The following is a 21833-nucleotide window of genomic DNA, read 5'->3' as shown; positions in this document are numbered from 1 at the left end:
CTCCCATCAAAACCCGACCCCTCCCGACATGGGGTCATCCCCCCTCCTGCCACTCTTCCTTGGCACTGCTCCAGCGCGGGAAAAAAACAGTAGAGGCCACGCCTCCACCGCCAGCTCCACCCCTCCTGCCCCGCAGCGCGGGAAACCAGAGGAAAGCCCGTGCTTTCACACTGCCCCACCTCACCCTTCTGACGCACCTCCCAAATTCGAGCTCCACCCCATCCTCCAGCCCGTACAGAAAAAAAAACCCCAACATAACACAAAACCATACCCAACAGAACCACCCGGAAACAGAGCTAGAACCAGCATAGAAAAAACGTATCAAAATTACAAAAACAGCAACAGCAAAAACAGCAACAACCTTAGTACACAAGACCCCGCAGCCCCCAAACCCTAGTTCGAGTCCAGCTTCTCCGCCTGCACAAAGGCCCACGCCTCCTCCGGGGACTCGAAGTTGTAATGCCGGTCCTTATATGTTACCCACAGACGCGCAGGCTGCAGCATTCCAAATCTGACCTGCTTGTAATGCAGCACCGCCTTCGTCCGGTTAAACCCGGCCCGCCGCTTAGCCACCTCCGCACTCCAGTCCTGGTAGATTCGCACTACCGAGTTCTCCCACTTGCTGCTCCTCTCCTTCTTGGCCCAGCGCAGCACACACTCCCGGTCACTGAACCGATGGAACCGCACCAGCACCGCCCGCGGGGGTTCATTCGCCTTGGGCCTCCTGGCCAGCACTCTGTGGGCTCCCTCAAGCTCCAGGTGCAGATGGAAGGACCCCGCCCCCACCAACGAATTCAGCATCATGGCCACATAGGACGGTAGATCCGACCCCTCCAGCCCCTCCGCAAGTCCCAGGATCCTCAAATTCTTCCGCCTCGTGCGAAAGTCCAGCTCCTCCAAGTGGTCTTGCCACTTTTTGTGAAGTGCCTCGTGCATCTCCACCTTCCCCACGAGGACCACGGCCTCCTCCTCCCGATCAGCGGCCTGCTGCTGCAACTCCTGAATGGCTGCCCCCTGGGCTGTCTGGGTCTCAAGCAGCTTGCTGGTAGTCGCCTTCAGGGAGTCCAGCAACTCAGCCTTCAGCTCCGCAAAACAGCGCAGAAGAGCAGCTTGCTGCTCCTGCGCCCACTGCCACCAATCCTCGGGTGCTCCGCCGGCCGCCATTTTGTCCTCCTTCCCCTGCTTTTCTTGGGGAGCTGCTGCAGCTTTTTTCTTTGCCCCACTCCGGGTGCGCACCAAAAATTCCGGGGAATGTTCCTCCAAGCACCTTCCCCCACCGGGAATCGTCGAAACAGTGCTGTTTGGGGCCCTAAAACAGGCCCGAAAGTCCTTTAATAGCGGGAGCTTCCGAACGTGCGGCTTAGCTCCGCATCACCGCAACCAGAAGTCCAAGCTTAAGGTGTTAAGTGGCAACTAACATTCTCACCACACAAATGTTTGACAATGAACATGTCTAAAGAGGGAGAACTATCCACCATTCCTTAATATTCAATAGCATTACCCTCTCTGAATCCAACACCATCAGCACCCTGGGGTCACCATTGACCAGAAACCTAACTGGACTAGCCATATAAATACTGTGATTACAGCAGCTGACCAGTGATTGAGAATTTTGTGGTGTGTAACTGATCTTCTGACTCCCAAATTCTTGCAACTCCAACAACATTAAGAAACTTAACACTATGCATGACAAAGCACTCTGCATGACTGGCACTCTATTCGCCACCTTAAACATTCGCTCCCTCCATCACCGGTGCACGGGGACAGGATATATTGCAGCAAACCACCAAGGCTCCTCTGACAGCAATTTGGATTGGATTGGATTTGTTTATTGTCACGTGTACCAAGGTACAGTGAAAAGTATTTTTCTGCGAGCAGCTCAACAGATCATTAAGTACATGAAAAGAAAAGGAAATAAAAGAAAATACATAATAGGGCAACACAGGGTACACAGTGTAACTAGATAACACCGGCATCAGATGAAGCATACAGGGGTGCAGTGTTAATGAGGTCAGTCCATAAGAGGGTTGTTTAGGAGTTTGTTAACAGTGGGAAAGAAGCTGTTTTTGAGTCTGTTCGTGCGTGTTCTCAGACTTTTGTATCTCCTGTCCAATGGAAGAAGTTGGAGAGTGAGTAAGCCGGGTGGGAGGGGGCTTTGGTTATGCTGCCCACTTTCCCGAGGCAGTGGGAAGTGTAGATTTGCAAACTGGTGGCCTGTACCATCTAGAATAACAAGGGCAGCAGGCTGATGAGAGTACCACCTGCATTTTCCCTTTCAAGTCACAGTCCATCCTGACTTTGGACTGTTACTAAGTCAAAACTCTGAACCCCCCCACCCCCAACAGCCCCGTGGATGTGCCAACATCACATCGACTACAGCAGTTCAAGAAAACTTCTTGCTGTTTTGCTCGCATCAGGGATGTTGTTGGCAAAATTGAAGTCAATGGGAAGCATGGGGAAAGCTCTCTCCTGGTTGGAGTTATACCTTGCACAACATCTCATGAGTGAACTAAAAAATGAATACCATGTCAGCTTTCTAAATGAAATAAAATGAAAAGTGATTCTCTGTTTCTGTTTATCACTACGTCCTGTAAGTTGACGCAGTCAGATCTGTAGGAACACGAGGAGGCTATTCAGCCCCTTGACGCTCTTTTTCCATGCAATTAGATTATGGCAGATCAATATCTTAATACAGAATCTCTGGTTCTGTAACCCTTACAGGCATACTTAACAAATATCTATTGATCTAAGATTTCAAGTTTTCAATTTGGCCACAGCCTCAACAGCATTTTGGAAGAGAATGTTCCAGATTTCTACTACCCTTTGTGTGAAAAAGTGCTTCTTGGCATCACACCTGGCACTAATTTTAAGGTTAATGCCCTCTTGTTTATAAAGGGTAGCAAACATATGAAGGACAACGTCATATGAAATTTTTGCTCCCTGGATGGCGGGGGGGGGGGGGGGGGGGGGGGGTGGCATGATCAGATTCAGATTGGGCCTGCGACCTCCACCATCAGTTTGGAGGAGGCTACGGAGGTGGAGAAGCACAAGACAGGTTGTTTAGAAGTCCTGTATTGGTTATCTGAGATTTTGGCCCAGTTTTGAAAAGGCTGTTGGACCCTCTAATCCTTATCCCTTGTAGCCACCCTCCCCCTCCACCCCCTCCCACCCAAACTCCATGACAACTAATACCCCTCATATCATCTCTTTGCCACCTCATGCACCCAAATCAACCTCATATCCACCTCCCCTCCCTGCCCGCCACCTGCATAGCTACTATCTGCCCTATCAGTCGCCATTCGATCAGTGCTCACTGATGGTCAGTTTGAGTTCTACCATGGTCCTTTGGCTCCTGACCTTATTTCAGCCTTGTTCTAAGCATGGACAAAAGAGCTGAACTCAAGAGGGGAGGTGGGAGTGACTGGCCTTGACTTCAAAGCAGCATTTGGCCAAATATAGGGTCAAAGAGCCTTGGCAAAATTGAAGTTGATGGGAAGCAGGGTGCAAGCTCTTTCCTGCTTAGTGTTATACCTAGCACAAAGGGCGATGGTTGTTGGAGGCCAATCATCTCCGTCTCAGCACATTGCTGCAGGAAAGTAGCCCTGGGCTCAACCATTTCAGTTGCTTCATCGATGACCTTCCCTCTCTCATAAGGTCAGGAGTTGAGATGTTCGTTGTTGATTGAACAGTGTCAGTATTATTCACAACTCCCCAGAAATTAAGAAGTCTGTGTCCATTGCAGAATGACCTGGATAATATACAGGCTTGGGCTCATCAGTGGCTTGGGCTAGACATTGACCACCTCCAACAAGAGAAAATCTAACCATTTCCCTTTGACATTCAACAATATTTCCATCACTGATCTCCCCCTACCATCAACATCCTGGGGGGTTATCTGATGTGGAACAGCCATATAAAGACCATGTCTACAAAAGCAGATCAGTGACTAGGAATTCTGAGTCACTCATCTCCTCCCTCCCCAACGCCTATCTACCATCTACAAGTTAGAAATGTGATGGAATACTCTTCACTTGCTGGAGAAGTGTGGCTCCAACAACACTCTAGAAACTCTGGACAGAGGAACCTGCTTGATCAACATCCCATTTGCCAACTTAGGAATACTCTCCCTCCACCACCGATGCACAGTGAGAGCAGTGCGCACAAGATACACTGCAGCAACTCGCCAAGGCTCCTTCAACAGCACCTTTCAAGCCCATGACCTCTACTACCTAGAAGGACAGCAAAGGAAAAGCATGGAACAACACCACCTGCAACTTCCCCCTCCAAGCCACACGCCATCCTGACTTGGAATTATATCGCTGTTCCTTCACTGTCACTGAAACAAAATCCTGGAACATCCTTCCAGCATTGTGGGTGAACCTACATCAGATGAACTGCAGCAGCCAAGATGGCAGCTCACCACCACCTTCTCAAGGGCAGTTTAGAATGGACAAAAAATGCTGGCCTCGCCACTGACACACCCATGATAGAAATTTTAAAAATTTAACTCCTGAACTCCACTCACCATTTGTAAAAGCACTCGGGGTCAGCCCTACTCCATAAAAATCTGGTCCATATTCTCTGCAACCTAACCTCATAATTTAACACTCTTTGCTGTGGTATAATTTAAGTGAATCTGCATTGCATCCCCTCTAGGCCCAATATACATTTCCTGAGGCTCAGTGCTCAAAACTGTACACAGATGCACTATAACCTTTATAGCTGGAAACATTACCACTTCATAGGCCAGCTCCCCAGAAAGACCAACATTTCACTGGTATTTTAAATTTGTTTCTTTTTGCCTGTCCATTTAGATTCTCTAGCAAAGACTATCTGTACATTCGCCACTGATACTCTCCCTTGGGCTCATGGCCACATACACAGCCCTTTGAGCGTGTAGATGTGCTATGGTCAAGTATAATATAGCAACCAGTTTGACCATTTTTTAAAAAGCTATTGAAATTTCTGATGTGTCTTCAAGTTGCGGGACTTCAGGTTCACATTAGCTCTGTGACCTGTCACTGATCGGAATTGCATCTGAGGCTGAAAGAGCCCTTTGTAAATTCAGCAGTTAATAGCTACATTAAGGTTATTTACAAAAGCAATTGTGAGGCCCCTCTGAAGAGAGGCAACTGGTAGCTCACATGATATAAATGAGAATATTAAATGTCCCTCTATGTTTGTAATACTCCACTTTAAAATAAAATATAAACAAACCAAATTACTTATTTATAGAGCTCCGACAGTTATTAAAATCAGAAAACATTCTGGATGACAAAGAAATAGGATTTTTATTCCCATTTGTAAAGCCAAGTAAAGAGTATTGTGAAAATACAAATCCCATGTCAATGCCCTTCCATTATGATTTTTTAAATTATTTATGCACTGTTTGGACAGTGCCATCACCACAAAATATCAAATATTGGAAGGAGAGGATGCAGAATGCTGCTATGTTATGAAGAATATTCAGAGAAAAGAATAAACTTGCAGTTTTGTTTTGAGCGATGATTTGGCTCAAAATAAATGAATTTGTGAAGGGTTTTCACTCAATTAAATCACCATGGTTTCCTTACCGATGATCAGGTCTGTTTCCAGTGTTACTAAGAAAGGTATCCCAAAGTGCTTTACAACCAATAATGTTCTTTATGAAACAGTGCACAGCAAGATCCCACAAACAGCAAGATCATCTGTTTCATGAATGTTCGCCGGAGGATAAATGGTGGCAAGGACACTAAGGAAAACTCTCCTTCAAATAGTGCCTGAAAATCTTTTGCTTCCACCAAGGGCTGGATTTCACGTGTCCCCACCAAGCATGCTGTGGCAAGGCGGGAGGAAGGGAGGGGCTCATTAATTGAGGCGGGTACCGACCTCACTGACTTCTTGCCTTTCACCGAGCTCAACCCCACAATATGGTAGGTGGACGGGTGCCAAAATTGCCAGCCTGCCTGCCATATTTAAATAATTGAGAGTCAATTGAGCTTGTTAACAAGCCAGTGGACCTCCGTCATATGCTGCTGATGCCACAATACTGATTTTTTTTTTAATTGTTAAAAGTGGAGTAGGAATAGGGTCACTATCTTCAGGAATTGGGGGGGGAGATGCCCTCGCACATGGATGGCACCCTCTAAAATAGAACCCCCTTGAGATTGTAATCCCTTCCTTTTCTTCCTACCAACCTGTTCACCAAAACTGACTGCTGCCCCCCCCCCCCCAACCCCCCATCCCCTACCCCAAAACTGGCTGAACGTTCCACGCCCAGAAAACCCGGGGTTACCTTGCTCTGGGATCCATTGAGTCACCTTCTTGGGACTGAGCTTGGAGTAGGCGTGGGTTGTTTTCATTGAAACAAAGAAGACCTGACGGACGACCTGATTGAGGTTTACAACATTATGTGGGGCATGGACAGAGTGGGTGGGGAGCAGCTGTTCCCCTTAGTTGAAGGGTCAGTCACAAGGGAACATATGTTGAAGGTGAGGGGCAGGAGGTTTAAAAAAATTTTCCCCGAATGGTGGCGAAGGTCTGGAATGCACTACCTGGCGGTAAGAGACGAATTGCCTCACATCCTTTAAAAAGTACCTTGATGAGCACTTGACCCACCCTAACATTAATGGCTATGGGCCAAGTGCTGGTAAATGGGATTAGGGAGGTAGATCAGGTGTTTCTCACATGCCAGTGCAGACTCGATGAGCCAAAGAGCCTCTTTTGTATTGTGTATTTCTGCGATTCTGGTTGCAGTCCTGACAGTGCCCACTAATGTGGTCTTGGTGTTGCTGGAGTTGCCGCCCAATCCAGACCGCCCGCAGCGTATTGTGGCTGTAGGGTAGGCTGGCGTGGAGCGAGTTAGCTTTCCACCAATGTTCTGCTTCCAGATGGGCAAGCTGCCTTTTCTGTCCACTGGGTCTTGGCTGTTGCCTAATGTCACCTGCGGCATGTGTCATACTGACCACAGGTGTGATGGGCATGCAACTCTGGACCTGATTTGCAGCCAAAAAAGGACTGGAGTCCATGCAACTTATTTTCTTTCACTGGGGGAGACCATGGATCATCATTTTTTTTTAAATATAAATTTAGAGTACCCAATTATTTTTTTTCCAATTAAGGGGCATTTTGGGGTGGCCAATCCCCCTACATTGCCCATCATCTTTTTGGGTTGTGGGAGTGAGACTCATGCAGATACGGGGAGAATATGCAAACTCCACATGGACAGTGAACCGGGTTCTCAGCGGCGTGAGGCAGCAGTGCTAACCACTGCACCACCTTGCCGCCCATCATTTGTTTATATAGTGTAGCAAACATCAGCTTCATACCTGGTAAGCTATGAAGTTTGGTGAAAAATGTATTAAACACAAATATCGCACTGTTATTTCATCAATCAAAATCTGACTCGGGTAACCAAGCAAAGGCCCTATTTACTAAAAGCAGCATAGGAACTTTCTCTGCACCGTGTGAAGACTTGGATGTTTCCCTTTGCACCTTCAAGATGAGAACTGAATGCAGTCCTTGTCGTTTCAAGCCATGCTCCAGACCGACCCTCCATTGCAGTATTGAAGGAGTTTCAAAGATGAGGAGGGGACTCAACATTGAGTTTGGCAATTTCAGTTCATAACTTTTTTGTTTGTTTGCATGACAGCTGTAGGTGATGATTCTGCAATTCCCAGTTATAGCTTCTCTGGACATGTACTTTGTTTCTTCACTTGTCCCATTACCACCTCATTTTACCTTGAACCACATCCCTTTGTCATTTAACCTCTCCCATTTTCCAACCTAAAAGACCCTCCCTTTTGTCGTTGCCTCCCCTTTCCTCGTTGCCTCCCATTCCCCTTTCCTCTACCTTGCTAAAAATAACTGTTACATCTATAAGTACTCCGAGGGCTGAATATTCTGCACCCACTATCCCCCTAGCAGGTTCATCATAGATCATAGAATTTACAGTGCAGAAGGAGACCATTCGGCCCATCGAGCCTGCACAGGCCCATGGAAAGATCTCCCTGTCTAAGCCCACACCTCCACTCCATCTCCTGAAGGCAGTAACCCTGTCTAACCTTTTTGGACACTAAGGGCAATTTAGCATGGCCAATTCACCTAACCTGCACATCTTTGGACTTGTGGGAGGAAACCAAGGCACCCGGAGGAAACCCACGCAGACACGGGGAGAACGTGCAGACTCCGCACAGACACTGACCCAAGCCGGGAATCAAACCTGGGACCCTGGAGGTGTGAAGCAACTGTGCTAACCACTGTGCTCTGTGCCGCCCTGAGTCTGAGGCAGGTGGGGGGCTTCGGGATCCTGCCTGTCGACCTGGTCACAATTTTACGTCGGGGAAGGCAGGGCCTTGAGAGAAATCCTGCCGTGGTCCCAATTAAGACCCCCAATTGGCATTTTTCAGCAGGCGGGTAGATGGTGGTTGGAGGCTGGAAAGCTGAATTGCACTGAGTTCGATTTCGGGGAGGATGTATGGAAGGTCCCCCCCCCCCCACTCCCCCGAGGGCCAAGTTATCTCCCAATCTCCCCCCGCCTTCCCTATTCCCTATGACCCTGATTGCTCTCCTCATAGAACATATGACCCCCAGCCCTTCCCTATACCCGGACCCCTCTGACTTTCATCCGGGTCCCAGCAATTAGCTCCAGGCAACAAGCTGCAGGTGCCTCTTTTTTAATATAAATTTTGGAGTACCCAATTTTTTTTTCTCTCCAATTAAGGAGCAATATAGCGTGGCCAATCCACCTAACCTGCACATCATTTTGGGTTGTGGGGGTGAGACCCATGCAGACACACGGAGAATGTGCAAACTCCGCCCGGACAGTGACCGGGATCGAACAGGTCCTTGACGCCGTGAGGCAGCATTGCTGACCACTGCGCCACCGTGCTGCCCTTCCACTGTGCTGCCTCTTCTGATCACTGCAGCTCTGCTCCTGGAATGTTTGGGGAACTGCTGACCAACCTGATTGGCCATCAGCTCTCCAAGGCAAGACTTGCTCATCGTGACGGGCAGAAATCCTGCCCTCTGCCAGCCAGCACTCGTTAGAGGGTGAAATGGAATCAGTCTGCTGGAGTCGGCTGGGATGCATCCTGAAAATCCTTGCCTCAGTTCTGATGAAAAGCCATCGACCTGGAACATTGGTTCTGTTTCTCTCTCAGCAAGTGCTGGCCAGACCTGCTGTGTCTCAGCATCAAGAGCAATTAAAGACGAACAATAAATGCTGGTATCACCAGCGACACTCGTCCCATGAACAAATTTTTTTTAAGTGCTTCCGGCACCCAACAGTGCTTTTCCCTTTATAAATTTTTGTTAGGCAAGGGCATTAAGGATTTGGAACTAAGGTGGGTCAAGGGAGTTCAAATACAAATCAACCATGATGCTGTTGAATGGGGGAACAACCTTTTTGGGCATCCAGATTTTTTAATGATTTATTCCTGTTGCTCTCAGGCAAATCAAATTAGAATTTCAAGTGATTACCCAACAATAACATTGAGACATGGAATTATATTATCTCAGCATTATACATTCAACTGAATCTTCAGTGTAATGGTAACAAATACTGTGTGGATTTAATAAGATACATTTTGTTAAGACGGTTAAGCTTCATTTAGGTGCAAAATCGATTATTTGTAGTAACCAGTTAGAGATAGCATACATCTTGAATTATTCTTTAGCCCCTTTTTTCCCCAATTATTTTCTTGAGGGAGGTCATTGTAACTGGAATATAGTTGTACAGAGGCTTGCTAACTATCTATGCCTTGCATACAGCTGGCGCTTGTCATGTTTTCAGCTCAGTCATCTTTCTCCTTCCCCCCACCCCTCACCCACCCACCTCGGGCTTCTTGGCCAAGCCCAATTCTGCGGGCTAGACAGCTGATTCGTGATGCAGAGCAAGGCCAGCAGCGTGGGTTCAATTCAGCTGAGGTAATTTGTGACGGCCCGCCTTCTCAACCTTGCCCCTCACGTGAGGTGTGTTGATTCTCAGGTTAAATCACCAACAGTCACTCTCCCCCTCAAAAGGGGAAAGCAGCCTATGGTCACCTGGAACTATTGCGATCTTACATTTACATTACAATTTTGTTTTAAGCAGTCTTCCAGGTTACACTTCTCCACATAATTTCTGTTACTTAAACTGTTTGCTCACTGGATTTGGGTTATAGTGCCCTGAGCTACTGTGATCCTTGACATGTATTTGGAGTTCTGCTTCCTTTCACCCTGCCTTCAGGACCTATTCCAATAGCATGAATCCGAGGGTTAGCAGAACACCCCCCCCCCCCCCCCTCTTCAGCAGCACCTTCCAAATCCACAGCCTCCATCGCCTAGAAGGTCGAGGCTAGCAGGCGCATTGAAACACCATCACCTCCAGGTTCTCCACCAAGTTGCGCGTCATCCTGACTTGGCCTTGTAGCACCATTCTTCCATCATCATCGAGTCAAATTCATGGGACCGCCCCTGCCAACAGAATGGTGGCACCACATAGCTTGCCATGATTCAGAAAGAAGGCCCGCCACCACCGTGTTAGGAGCAGCTAGGGATGGGCAATAAATGCCAGCCTAGCCAGCAATACACCTGTTCTTAAACTGAATTAAAACGTTTCAGCAACCCTATAATTCATTACATGGTGAAATCCTATCTGAATATTATATTAGGATATTTTTTCTAGAAATACTTGATTATGAAGCTACTAACATTTATTTAGAAATTTCTCTTTCAAAGATTACAAATTAAAATTATAACAGTTACCAAAAGGTATCAGTTATATGTACTGCAGTTGCATGATAAATGAAATGGGCTGAAAGCTAGCCATTATTATTTTTTAGAACCTTAAAATGATACAGAACACAAAGTGACCATTTAGCCCAGACAAGTCTTATCTGTTCAGTCTCACTCCCTGATCTTTCACCTTGCCTCTGCAAATTAGAACAATTATGAACCAGAGTTGGCCATTCTGACCCTCAGCAATTCATCCTTTCAATCTAATCACTGCTGATCTGTACCTGTTCTGAGATGGTCCTTCTTATCTGTGGCCTCAAGGCATGATACATGATTACTAGACAGATTTTGGTCATGCTCTGGCACTTGCTTAACACTTGTTTATTAGTACCACAACTAAACAGGTCACAGAAGGCAGGTAGCTCCTGAGTGTGACATTTCAACCTCGCTCTCAAGAGTCTTGCACATGAATGGCCGATTTCAGTGATACATCATTATCTGCTTCTTGGCCGGGATTCATTGTTATGGGTCCACCCCGCTGCCGCTGCTCGCGAAGACGGAAGATTTGGCACTCAGCCAAATCTCCCATTCGCTGCAACGGGATGGGAGAGTCCTGCTGCCGTGAACAGGCAAAGAATCCTGCCCTTTATCTTAGCATATCAATTCTGTTAACCCTTTATACTACATAATCTCTGGCTTTGGCTCCATTTCTGTCAATACTCTTCCCTCACATAGGTCTAGCGCTCGAAGTTTTGACGTTTACAATGACCTAGCCTCAACAACTTTACCAGTGTTAAAGTTCCAGAATTTTGATACATTTTGAGTGAAATTGTGGTTCTGAGCATCAGCCCAACTGTAAAGTTCTAATGCTAAAATTATGCCTCCTTGTTCTGAATTCCAACATCAGGGGAAAGGGTTCCTCTTTTGCTCAGAAAGTGGTTAGCATATGGAACCAGCCACCACATGAAGTGGTTGAGGCGAAGATGCATTTAAGGGGAATCTAGATAAGTACACGAGGGAAAAAGTAATAGAAGGATATGCTTTTACGGGTAGATGAAGTAGGGTGCCAGGGAGTCATATGGACACAAAAACCAGTTGGGCCAAATTCCTCTGACTGTACTGTTAGTTCGATGAAATGCCATGTACTCTATTAAATCATTTAATCTCCTCAACTGGATCACTGCCTAATCCTTTTGCTGAAGTTATGGTAGAAATCAGTTTCCAGTGTATTTGCAATGTAAATGGTCAGTGAAGGATTCAGTTATGTATCAGTTCTAAAACCTGGCACTGCCTCTGCGCGTTGAGTTGTTTCTGAATAACAATAAACCCCAGTGAGACAAATTGCACCCAATTGGAGCTTTTACCATTGAGCCCTTCCCTCCACATTAGGCACTGAGTTCTGAGTGCATGTCTTTTGAGATGTTTGTGTGATTTCTTTGAGTTTATTTTGAGCATTATGAACTTCAACCTTCTTACTCGAACTGCCAAGGAATCTCATTGAAGACAATTGGCTCTCATGGCAAAGTCTGTAGAATTTCATCTTCAGAAAGAAATATCTGAAATTTAAAAACATTAAGTGCTTAAAAAAGAAAGTAAAACAATATTGAATTGTTCAGAACACTTTGGTCACTTTTTTCCTGGTGACAAAATTGTAGTAGATAGAATTTCAGAGCTTTGCACAACAATCGAATGCAAGGGCTGAATTTTACCAGCCCCTTGATGGTGGGGTGGGAGGCGAGATGGATGGCAAAATGGCACAGGAAGGTGTCGGGTGGTGCGCCTGACGTCTTCTCGCCATACCCAAGGTCGGTATCAAACTCAGGTCCCTGGTGCTGTGAGGCAGTAGTGCTAAACACGGTGCCATCATGCTGCCAGGAAGCAATAGGTATTTAGAAAACTGCAACATACACAAATCAAACTATGGCACATCAATGAGATAAAAGAAAGAATTTCCATTTCCAATAACACCATTCGTGTCAGGACGTCCCAAAATGCTTTCCAGTGGAAAAAGTGCTTTTTGAAATGCAGTCACTATTGTAATATAGAAGACGCAACACCAAGATGTGCACAATATCCCATAAACAGCAAAATGCCAGACAGTGACCATCTCCAACAAGAGAGAACCTAACAATCTCCCCTTGACATTTGATGGCATTACTATTGCTGAATCCCCAATTATCAATATTCTGGGGGTTACCATTGACCGGAAACTTGACTAACCATATAAATACTATGGCTACAAGAGCAGGTCAGAGGCTAGGAATTCTGCTCTGAGCAACTCACCTCCTGACTTCCCAAAACCTGTCCGCCATCTACAAGGCACAAGTCAGGAGTGTGATGGAATACTATCCACTTGGCTGGACGAGTGCAGCTCCAACAACAGTTGAGAAGTTCGGCACCATCCTGGACAAAGCAACCCTGCTTGATTGGCATACCATCCACCACCTTAATCACCCTGCTACCACAGTGGCAGCTGTGTACTAACTACAAGATGCACTGTAGAAACTTACCAAAACTCCTTAGACAGCAAATTCCAGACCCACGACTGCAACCATCTTGAAGGACACGAGCAGCGGTGACATGGGAACATCACCACCAGGAAATGTATCTCAGCCTAACGGTGAGATTTGTCTTTCTGTACAGCCTTTGTGACTTAGAATCATACCACCAGGAAATCTCTATCCAAGCTGCACACCATCCTAACTTGGAACCAAACCACCGTTCCTTCACTGTTTCTGAGTCAAAGTCCTGGAATTCCCTCCTTAATCAAATCTTGAGTGCACCTACACCACATGGGCTCCAGTAGCTCAAGAAGGCAGCTCATCACCACCTTCTCGAGGGCAATTAGGGAACGGGCAATAAATGCTGGCCTAGCCAGCAATACCCACATCCCATGAATGAATACATTTTATTAAAAAACAAGGAGCACCCCCTTGTAGTTTCAAATGATAACATGGGATAGAACAGTACAGCACAGAACAGGCCCTACGGCCCTCAATGTTGTGCCGAGCCATGATCACCCTACTCAAACCCACGTATCCACCCTATACCCGTAACCCAACAACCCCCCCCTTAACCTTACTTTTATTAGGACACTACGGGCAATTTAGCATGGCCAATCCACCTAACCCGCACATCTTTGGACTGTGGGAGGAAACCGGAGCACCCGGAGGAAACCCACGCACACAGGGGGAGGACGTGCAGACTCCACACAGACAGTGACCCAGCCGGGAATCGAACCTGGGACCCTGGAGCTGTGAAGCATTTATGCTAACCACCATGCTACCCTGCTGCCCCTTTTGCTGCTGGATCTTTTGCTCTTGACAGGGAAGCTGGGATCTCGGTATAATGCCTCAGAAAAAAGATGATACTTCCAACAGTGCAGCTTTTTCCTCAATACTGCACTGAATATCAGTCTATAAATTGCATTCTAGATTATAGAACAGGTCTTCTACCCAGGCCCTTTGTCATAAATAGTGCAATTATAGGCCAATTAATTACCCTCCGCAAGTAGTTGGTTTCAGATGGAAGAATATTGTGTGGAGGTTACCCTCTGTATATTATATATATTATATATGTATAGAGATAGAGTTTTATAAATGATGGGAGAACCAGGAAACGATAGAAAAAATACTTTTTTTTTAAAAATGACTATGCATTTCTGAATTGTTTTTTATGCATTTTGTTTTTTAAATCTATGGCAACAGATTCTGAAGAAAGTTCCCAGTCAGGCCATGAGACCCAGGGCAGTGAATCTGCCCTGCAAGGGGCAGCCGAGCTCGAGGATGTGGAGAACTCAGACAGCAAGGGAAAGAAAGAGAAAAAGAAAAAAGAAAAGAAGAAGAAGGTGAAGACAAAAGGAAAGGATAAAGACAAAGAGAAGAAAAAGGAAAGTGATAACCAAGAAAAGAAAGCCAAGAAGAAAGGATTTGGAGCAATGCTTAGGTATTTTACTTTTTTTTAATCGATTTATTCTCCTCATTTCTTTTTAATAAATGTTTTTATTCTCCATTTTCACATTTTCCTTCAAAATTTACATCCCACCAACAAGCAGTAAACGGTAACAAATACAAAGTCAATACCCTTAACATCAACAACGATCCCATCCTCCCACCACCCCACTCAACGGCCCACCTGTCTATATATGCATCAAATAAAACAAACCCTCCCACGGTGGAAAAAAAATAAAGGCGAAAAAGAGAAAGGAGTCCGGAATCGGCCATCGTCACCATTAACCTATAGAGTCCCCCCCTGACGACACTTAATGCCATCCAACCTCTGAAAGAGTACCGTAAATGACACCCAAGAGTTGTAAACCCCCCCTTCCCTCCCCAACTCCTCCCCTCCACTTCCTCTTGTAAAACTCCTCGTCCCAACCTCAGTTCGCTGCCCCCAACTTTCCACCCCGGCTAGACCCCTCGGAATCCCTGTTCTGCCAGGCTCCGATGGCCGCAGCCCCTCCCCCCACCTCACCCCCGTTCACTGGCCGGCTTAAACCAGCCAGCGTGGAGGCCGCCGTCCGGGTCTCTTTCCCCCTTGCCCGGCCCCAGGAAAAACCCAGAAGTCCCCTTTAGCACGCAAACCCGCATATACACCCACACCCCAAAGAACCCTCATTCCGACTGACAGTCCCATTTCTTCCCCTGTCCAAATATATACAACGTTGGCTCCTATAGCCCAGACACCACGCAGTGAAACAAAAAAGAAAAAATACAGTCATGAGGCTACATCGGTACATGACCATTTCACAAATCTGCCACAGTCCTTCTGCCTTCGCAAACTCCTCCGCTGCTTCCGCCGTCCCAAAATAAAAGTCCTTGAACTTGTCGGTCACCCTCCGCTTCTCTGGATATACAATGCTGCACTGCACCCTGCTAACGTACAGTGCCTTCTTCACCAGGTTGAAGGCAGTCCGCCTCCTCGCCAGCTCCACCGTAAAGTCCTGGTATACATGTATACCAGCTCCAGCCCACTGCACCACCCGCTTCTGCTTAGTCCAACACAGGACCTTCTCCTTTACACTGTACCAACGGAAGCACAGAGTCACTACTGTTGGCGGCTCACTCGCCTTTGGTACAGGCCTCCACGACCGATGAGCCCGATCCAGCTCATATCGGGAGGGATCCTCCCCCTCCCCCAATAGTGTTGCCAACATCGTGGCAAAATACTCAGTCGGCCTCGGTCCTTCCACTCCTTCGGGCAGCCCCACAATCCTCAAATTCTGTCACCTGGATCTGTTTTCCAGGTCTTCCATTTTGCCTCACAGATCCTTGTTGATCTCTGTCACCTTCCGCATCTCCTTCCCCATCGAGGTAAGTTGATCACTGTGCTGCAGTAATGTCTCTTCCACTTCCTTCAGCGCCTCGTGTTGCTCCCGCACCTCTGCTAATGTGCTCGCCACCGCCGTCCTCCCCGGGGTAATCGCTTCCTCCACCAGCACTTTCAGATCCGCCCCCATCTCCTTCCTCATTGCTTCCATATGTTTTGTGAACTGCCTTTCGAATTCCATGGCTATCACCTTAGTTATTTCTTCAGCCGTAAGCAATGTGGCCTTCCCTCCAGCCTCCATTTTCTTTACTGACCCCGTGGTGACCTTTCCACTCCCCGACGAACTTTCAGCTGCTTTTCTCACGCCGCTTTTTTGCTGGTCTTCGACATTTCATTTCCCCGACTTTTGCTGCCTCCGCTGCCCTTAGGACCAGGTGTTAACCCCCAACAATGCCATTCCCGAACGGGAGCCCTCGAACGCGCGGCTGCCTCTCACCCGCTGTCACCGGAAGTCCCCAATTCTCATTTTCAACATTTCCATTAATCAACAGCCAAAGAAAAAACAAATAAAAACAAATACCATAAAAATCCCCACACACCAAAAGCACCCCGCTCAATATACAGACCAAAACACCCACCCGCACATTACAGGTAAAAAATACAAATTAACAATCAATCTGTAAACCGTGTAACCAAAGACAACAATACTGCCACCCCACCCCCCCTCCCCACCTTCCCCCCAATGTTCAATGGCAACTGATTCTCGGAAGCGCATAGTAAACAGTCACCATGAACTGTGAAATACTTCCTTCATCCCCTTCAGCTGAGACTTCACCTTCCCGAGAGTCAAAGAAATTCAAGTATGTTCCCCCGTCAAGCCATGTCATAGGATGGAGAAGCTGACATCCACCCCAACGGGATCCACTTCCGGGCAATCAGCAAGGCGAATGCTAAAAAGATCTGCCCCCGCACCAGCCTGCCACCCAAGCCAGTCTGACACCCCGGACATGGCTTCTGGGGGCCCTGGTTCCAGGCTCACAAGCCCTACCCCAAGTTGACACTGAAAACCTCCCTCCAACAAACTCCTCACATTCCATGTAACTATCGTAACCCGGGTTCTGTCACCCCCCCCCCCCCCCCCCCCCCCCCCGCCATCCGCCAAAATCATAACTCTGAGTCCTGCCCATTGGGCATGTTACCATTGACCCGCCCCCCTCCCAGAATCCCCTCATCCATTTCCTCTCGAAAACACCTCACCCAGTGTCAGTCCCCTCCCCCCACTTTTCACCAATGCTTAGGTATTTAATGGAGTTTATTCTGTCCAGGGTTGATTCCGTCACGCAAAGAGTAGTGCTAATCTGGAGCTCTCTCCAAAAAGCTTTTGAGACTGGTGGTCAAATGAAAATTTCAAAACTAACAATAAACCCCAGTGAGACAAATTGCACCCAATTGGGCAAGGGTATTAAGGGATATGGAGCCAAAGTGTTGGAGTTAAGCTACAGGGACCATTTCTAACTGAACAAATGGTAAGGTTTTGTGAGCTTTTCTACACAATCATTGGATAAGGTTCAAATTGATTTTGGCTTGATAGTGGTATCAACATTTATCTGTTCATCAACAAAACTTTTTATCAGCATCAAACAATTTTGTGCCTCAGGTGTTCACCCACGCTTACCACCCCACATTTAGAATCTGGGCTCGGAGGCCTTTCAATTTGAGTGCCTAGAAAACTGACTCATTCTGGTAACTCGGAAAGTTTTACAAGTTCCTCCAGTCTGGTTGTGTTAAGAATCTTTCTCAAGATCATCCAGATTTTCTCTTGGTTTTTAACTGGCAGTGTGACCTCCTTTTGTGTTTTTTTTTAAAAATCCTGCATTTGAGAGGCCCAAGGTTCAATTCATACCCTGTACTAAACACTTCTCAACCTGCTCCCAGTGACTGTGCTACATTTTGACCTGGAACTTACAGCTGGGAATGGAAAAAGTGAGTTCCCATTTAACAACAACTTGCATTTATGTAGTATCTTTAATAAGAACATAAGAACATAAGCGCTCGGAGCAGGAGTAGGCCATCTGGCCCTCGAGCCTGCTCCGCCATTCAATGAGATCATGGCTGATCTTTTGTGGACTCAGCTCCACTTTCCGGCCCGAATACCATAACCCTTAATCCCTTTATTCTTCAAAAAACTATCTATTTTTATCTTAAAAACATTTAATGAAGGAGCCTCAACTGCTTAACTGGGTAAGGAATTCCATAGATTCACAACCCTTTGGGTGAAGAAGTTCCTCCTAAACTCAGTCGTAAATCTACTTCCCCTTATTTTGAGGCTATGCCCCCTAGTTCTGCTTTCACCCACCCGTGGAAACAACCTGCCTGCATCTATCCTATCTCTTCCCTTCATAATTTTATATGTTTCTATAAGATTCCCCCCTCATCCTTCTAAGTTCCAACGAGTACAGTCCCAGTCTACTCAACCTCTCCTCGTAATCCAACCGCTTCAGCTCTGGGATTAACCTATGAATCTCCTCTGCACACCCTCCAGCGCCAGTACATCCTTTCTCAGGTAAGGAGACCAAAACTGAATGCAATACTCCAGGTGTGGCCTCACTAACACCTTATACAATTGCAGCATAACCTCCCTAGTATTAAACTCCATCCCTCTAGCAATGAAGGACAAAATTCCATTTGGCTTCTTAATCACCTGTTGCACCTGTAAACCAACTTTTTGCAACTCATGCACTAGCACACCCAGGTCTCTCTGCACAGCAGCATGTTTTAATATTTTATCATTTAAATAATAATCCCTTTTGCTATTATTCCTACCAAAATGGATAACCTTAATGCAGTAAAATGTCACAGAATACTTAATAGAAAAACAATTGACGCCGAGCCACATAAGGAGATACAAGGAATTGCGACCAAAAGCTGAGTAAAAGATGTCGGTGTTGAGCAGCATCCCTGATTGAAAGAGATTTAGAGAGGGCATTTCAGAGCATAGGGTGAAGGAGGGCACTGAAGGCACGGTCACTAATAGGGGCGGGAAAAAGGGAATTAAGGGTGGAGCGGAAGCCAGAATTGGAACAATAAAGAGACCTCGGTGGGGTTGTGGGGCTGAAGGAGGTTACAGCGATGGAACAGGTCTGTGGAAGGATTTGATAACAGGGGTGAGAACTTTAAATTCAATTCAGGTATTTGTGGACTAAGAATTAATATTGATCAGTGATCACGGTGGTAATGGGCTCGGAGTGCAGTCAGCAGATTCTCGATGAGCTGAAGTTTCCTGATTTATTACCCAATGGTCACTGTTGGAAATGTGTGTAGGAGGGCGACATGATGGTGCAGTGGTTAGCACTGCTGCCTCACGGCGCTAAGAACCCGGGTTCGGTCCTGGCTCCGGGTCACTGTCCGTATGAAGTTTTCACATTCTTCCTGTGTCTTATTTATTTATTTATTGTCTGCATGAGTCTCACCCCACAACCCAAAGATGTGCAGGGTAGGTGTATTGGCCACGCTAAATTGCCCCTTAATCAGAATTTTCTTTCAAAGGGGATGGGTGCAAGATTGAGCTGCACATTATATCACTTTTTATGAATATTCATGAAGTCTGCCATTTGAGTGAGACACTAGAAGGTTGCCCAAGCTTGTGGATTTCACTTCAGCTTAAATCATCGAGAGGGTGCAAGTTGGGCATCTTCCTTCTGGGGTTTCTGTGCCTCAAATGGAAGTTCCCCGTCTCACTGCCTCGCTCTTTCCTATCTCAGTTACCACCTCCACCGTTACAACCCACCTGATTCTCAACACTCCTGCAGTTCTGGCCTCTAGCATGTCTCTCATTTCCTTCACATCTCCATTGGTGGCCACTCCTTTAGCAGACTGGGCGTCAATCTCTGGAATTCCTCCCTAAATCTCTCTGCCTTTCCACCTCAATCTCTCTCTCTCTCTCTCCTGAAAACCTTGTTTTTGTTAAATTATCCAAATATGTCCTTACATGGCCTTGCATTCAAATTTTAGTCCGATTACTCTCCATAAAGCATCTTTTGGACATTTCACCAACATTAAAGTCGCTACATTTAAGCACAAAGAAAATGCCAGAATTATTACTTTTTAAATCCCAGTGAAATGACTCTTCCAACCGGTTTCATTTCAAATGAGCAGTATGAGTCAGGCAGCACACTGAAGTAATAATAACTTGGAATCCACTGCCTGAGGAACAATTTTCTCATGGCACTACCTGCAGCTTTGTCTATTTTATGAATTAGGTTCTCTAAGTAGTTCAGCCTTTACGTAAAGACTTTCTGAGACTGAAATAGTTTTGAACTTCGGGCTGTGATTTCCATAAATGGTTCCTTTTGCTGTTCTGTTCACTAAGTTACTAACGTCTCCCTCCCCCAACCAAACAAAATGCACCAACATTTTTCAGAAATTACTACCTCTCTAAAGTTTACCAAATTTTGCTGGCTGTACCGCTGTGTGGAATGAGCCGGTCTGTTTGAAATGTCAAAACAATTACACTGTAGGAGGGTGGGGGGGGGGGGGGGGGGGGGGGGAGACAAAAAGAGATGCCAATGGGTCTCTTCAAGTGCTCCCTTCGTTAAAAATTTAGGAGCAACAGAGATTGTCCAATGCTCTCCCCAAAGCTTGACCTTATCTACAGCACTCACCTTTATAAGCACTCTCCTGTGGCGTCCAGCCAAATAACAAAGAACAAAGAAAATTACAGCACAGGAACAGGCACTTCGGCCCTCCCAGCCTGCGCCAATCCAGATCCTTTATCTAAACCTGTAGCCTATTTTCCAAGGATTAGGGAGGACTCTTGCACAGCTAACAAGCTGCCAGTATTGCGGTGTTGTTTTTCTACTTGTCTTTTTGGTTAACGGGCAAAATGTTTATAATCCTCTTAAGCTTCCGTCTTTCAAATTGAATCATAGAACCGTACATATTTCACGATACAGAAAGAGGCCATTCAGCCCATCTTGTTTGTGTTGGTCGCCGAAAGGTTTCCAAGTCTAATTTCCCTTTTTCTACCGCAAATAGCCTTTCAGGCAGTGAGGTTTAGGACCCCTGCCATCCTCTGGGCGAAAAACTGTTCCATCATCTCCCCTCTAATTCTTCTACAACAATTTTAATCTGTATCCCCTGGACTTTTGGCCCCTCTGCTCAGGTAAATAGAGGTCGTTCTTGCTTGCTCTATTCAAGCCCCACATAAATTTATGCTCCTCAATCAAGTCATCGTTCAGCCTCCTCTGATCCGAGGAAATCAACTCCAGCCTACCTTTCCACATAGCTAAGATTTTCCAGCCCCGGCAGCACCCTTGTAAATCTCCTCTTCTTGGCTCAGGACTTTCATCTCAATAGGAGGCAAGTATTGGCCACCTTGCAGGTTTCAGTTCGACGTTTCCAGAACCATTCAGCACAGCAAGAGAGTTTGCAGCCCATCATGCACGTATTAGCTCTCTGGTGGAGCTGCCAATGAGTCCAATTGTGCTGGTCTTTGCCCCATAGCCCTGTAATTAAAAAAATTAAAATACATTTCTAATTCCCTTTTGAAAGTTATTATTGAATCTGCTTCCAACATGCTTTCAGGCAGCACATTCCAGATCATCGTAACTCTCTGAGTATACAATTTGGCCTCATCTCCCCCAGTTTTTTTTTGCAGTTTCTCCCCTACTTGTTCTATCAAAACTCCTTGTATTCTTGAATTTGTTTAATAAAAATAGCCTCAAAGACCGGAATGGGTTATTTGAATGTTATGTATTGAGTTCTGCAGCTCTCTGGCTAAACTGCAGCACTGAGTAGTGAAAATCTACGCCTCTAAGTTGTTCACCAGTCACTGTTAGAACTGAATGTTTTTAGCACCTTCCGTACAGTAC

At 46.3% G+C, this 21833-nt stretch overlaps 1 protein-coding gene across 1 annotated transcript in view; it reads left to right on the top strand.

Moving 5' to 3' along the window:
- Positions 1 to 21833, top strand: part of LOC119958709 (partitioning defective 3 homolog B-like) — a 1329970-nt gene that overhangs the window by 875359 nt on the left and 432778 nt on the right. The window contains exon 18 of the mRNA XM_038787288.1: positions 14403 to 14640. Within this exon, the coding sequence (XP_038643216.1) occupies positions 14403 to 14640 (238 nt within the window). The remainder of the gene's footprint in view (positions 1 to 14402; positions 14641 to 21833) is intronic.

Source organism: Scyliorhinus canicula, chromosome 2, assembly GCF_902713615.1.
Source record: "Scyliorhinus canicula chromosome 2, sScyCan1.1, whole genome shotgun sequence".
NCBI lineage: Eukaryota > Metazoa > Chordata > Chondrichthyes > Carcharhiniformes > Scyliorhinidae > Scyliorhinus > Scyliorhinus canicula.
This window is presented reverse-complemented; position numbering and strand designations above follow the sequence as displayed.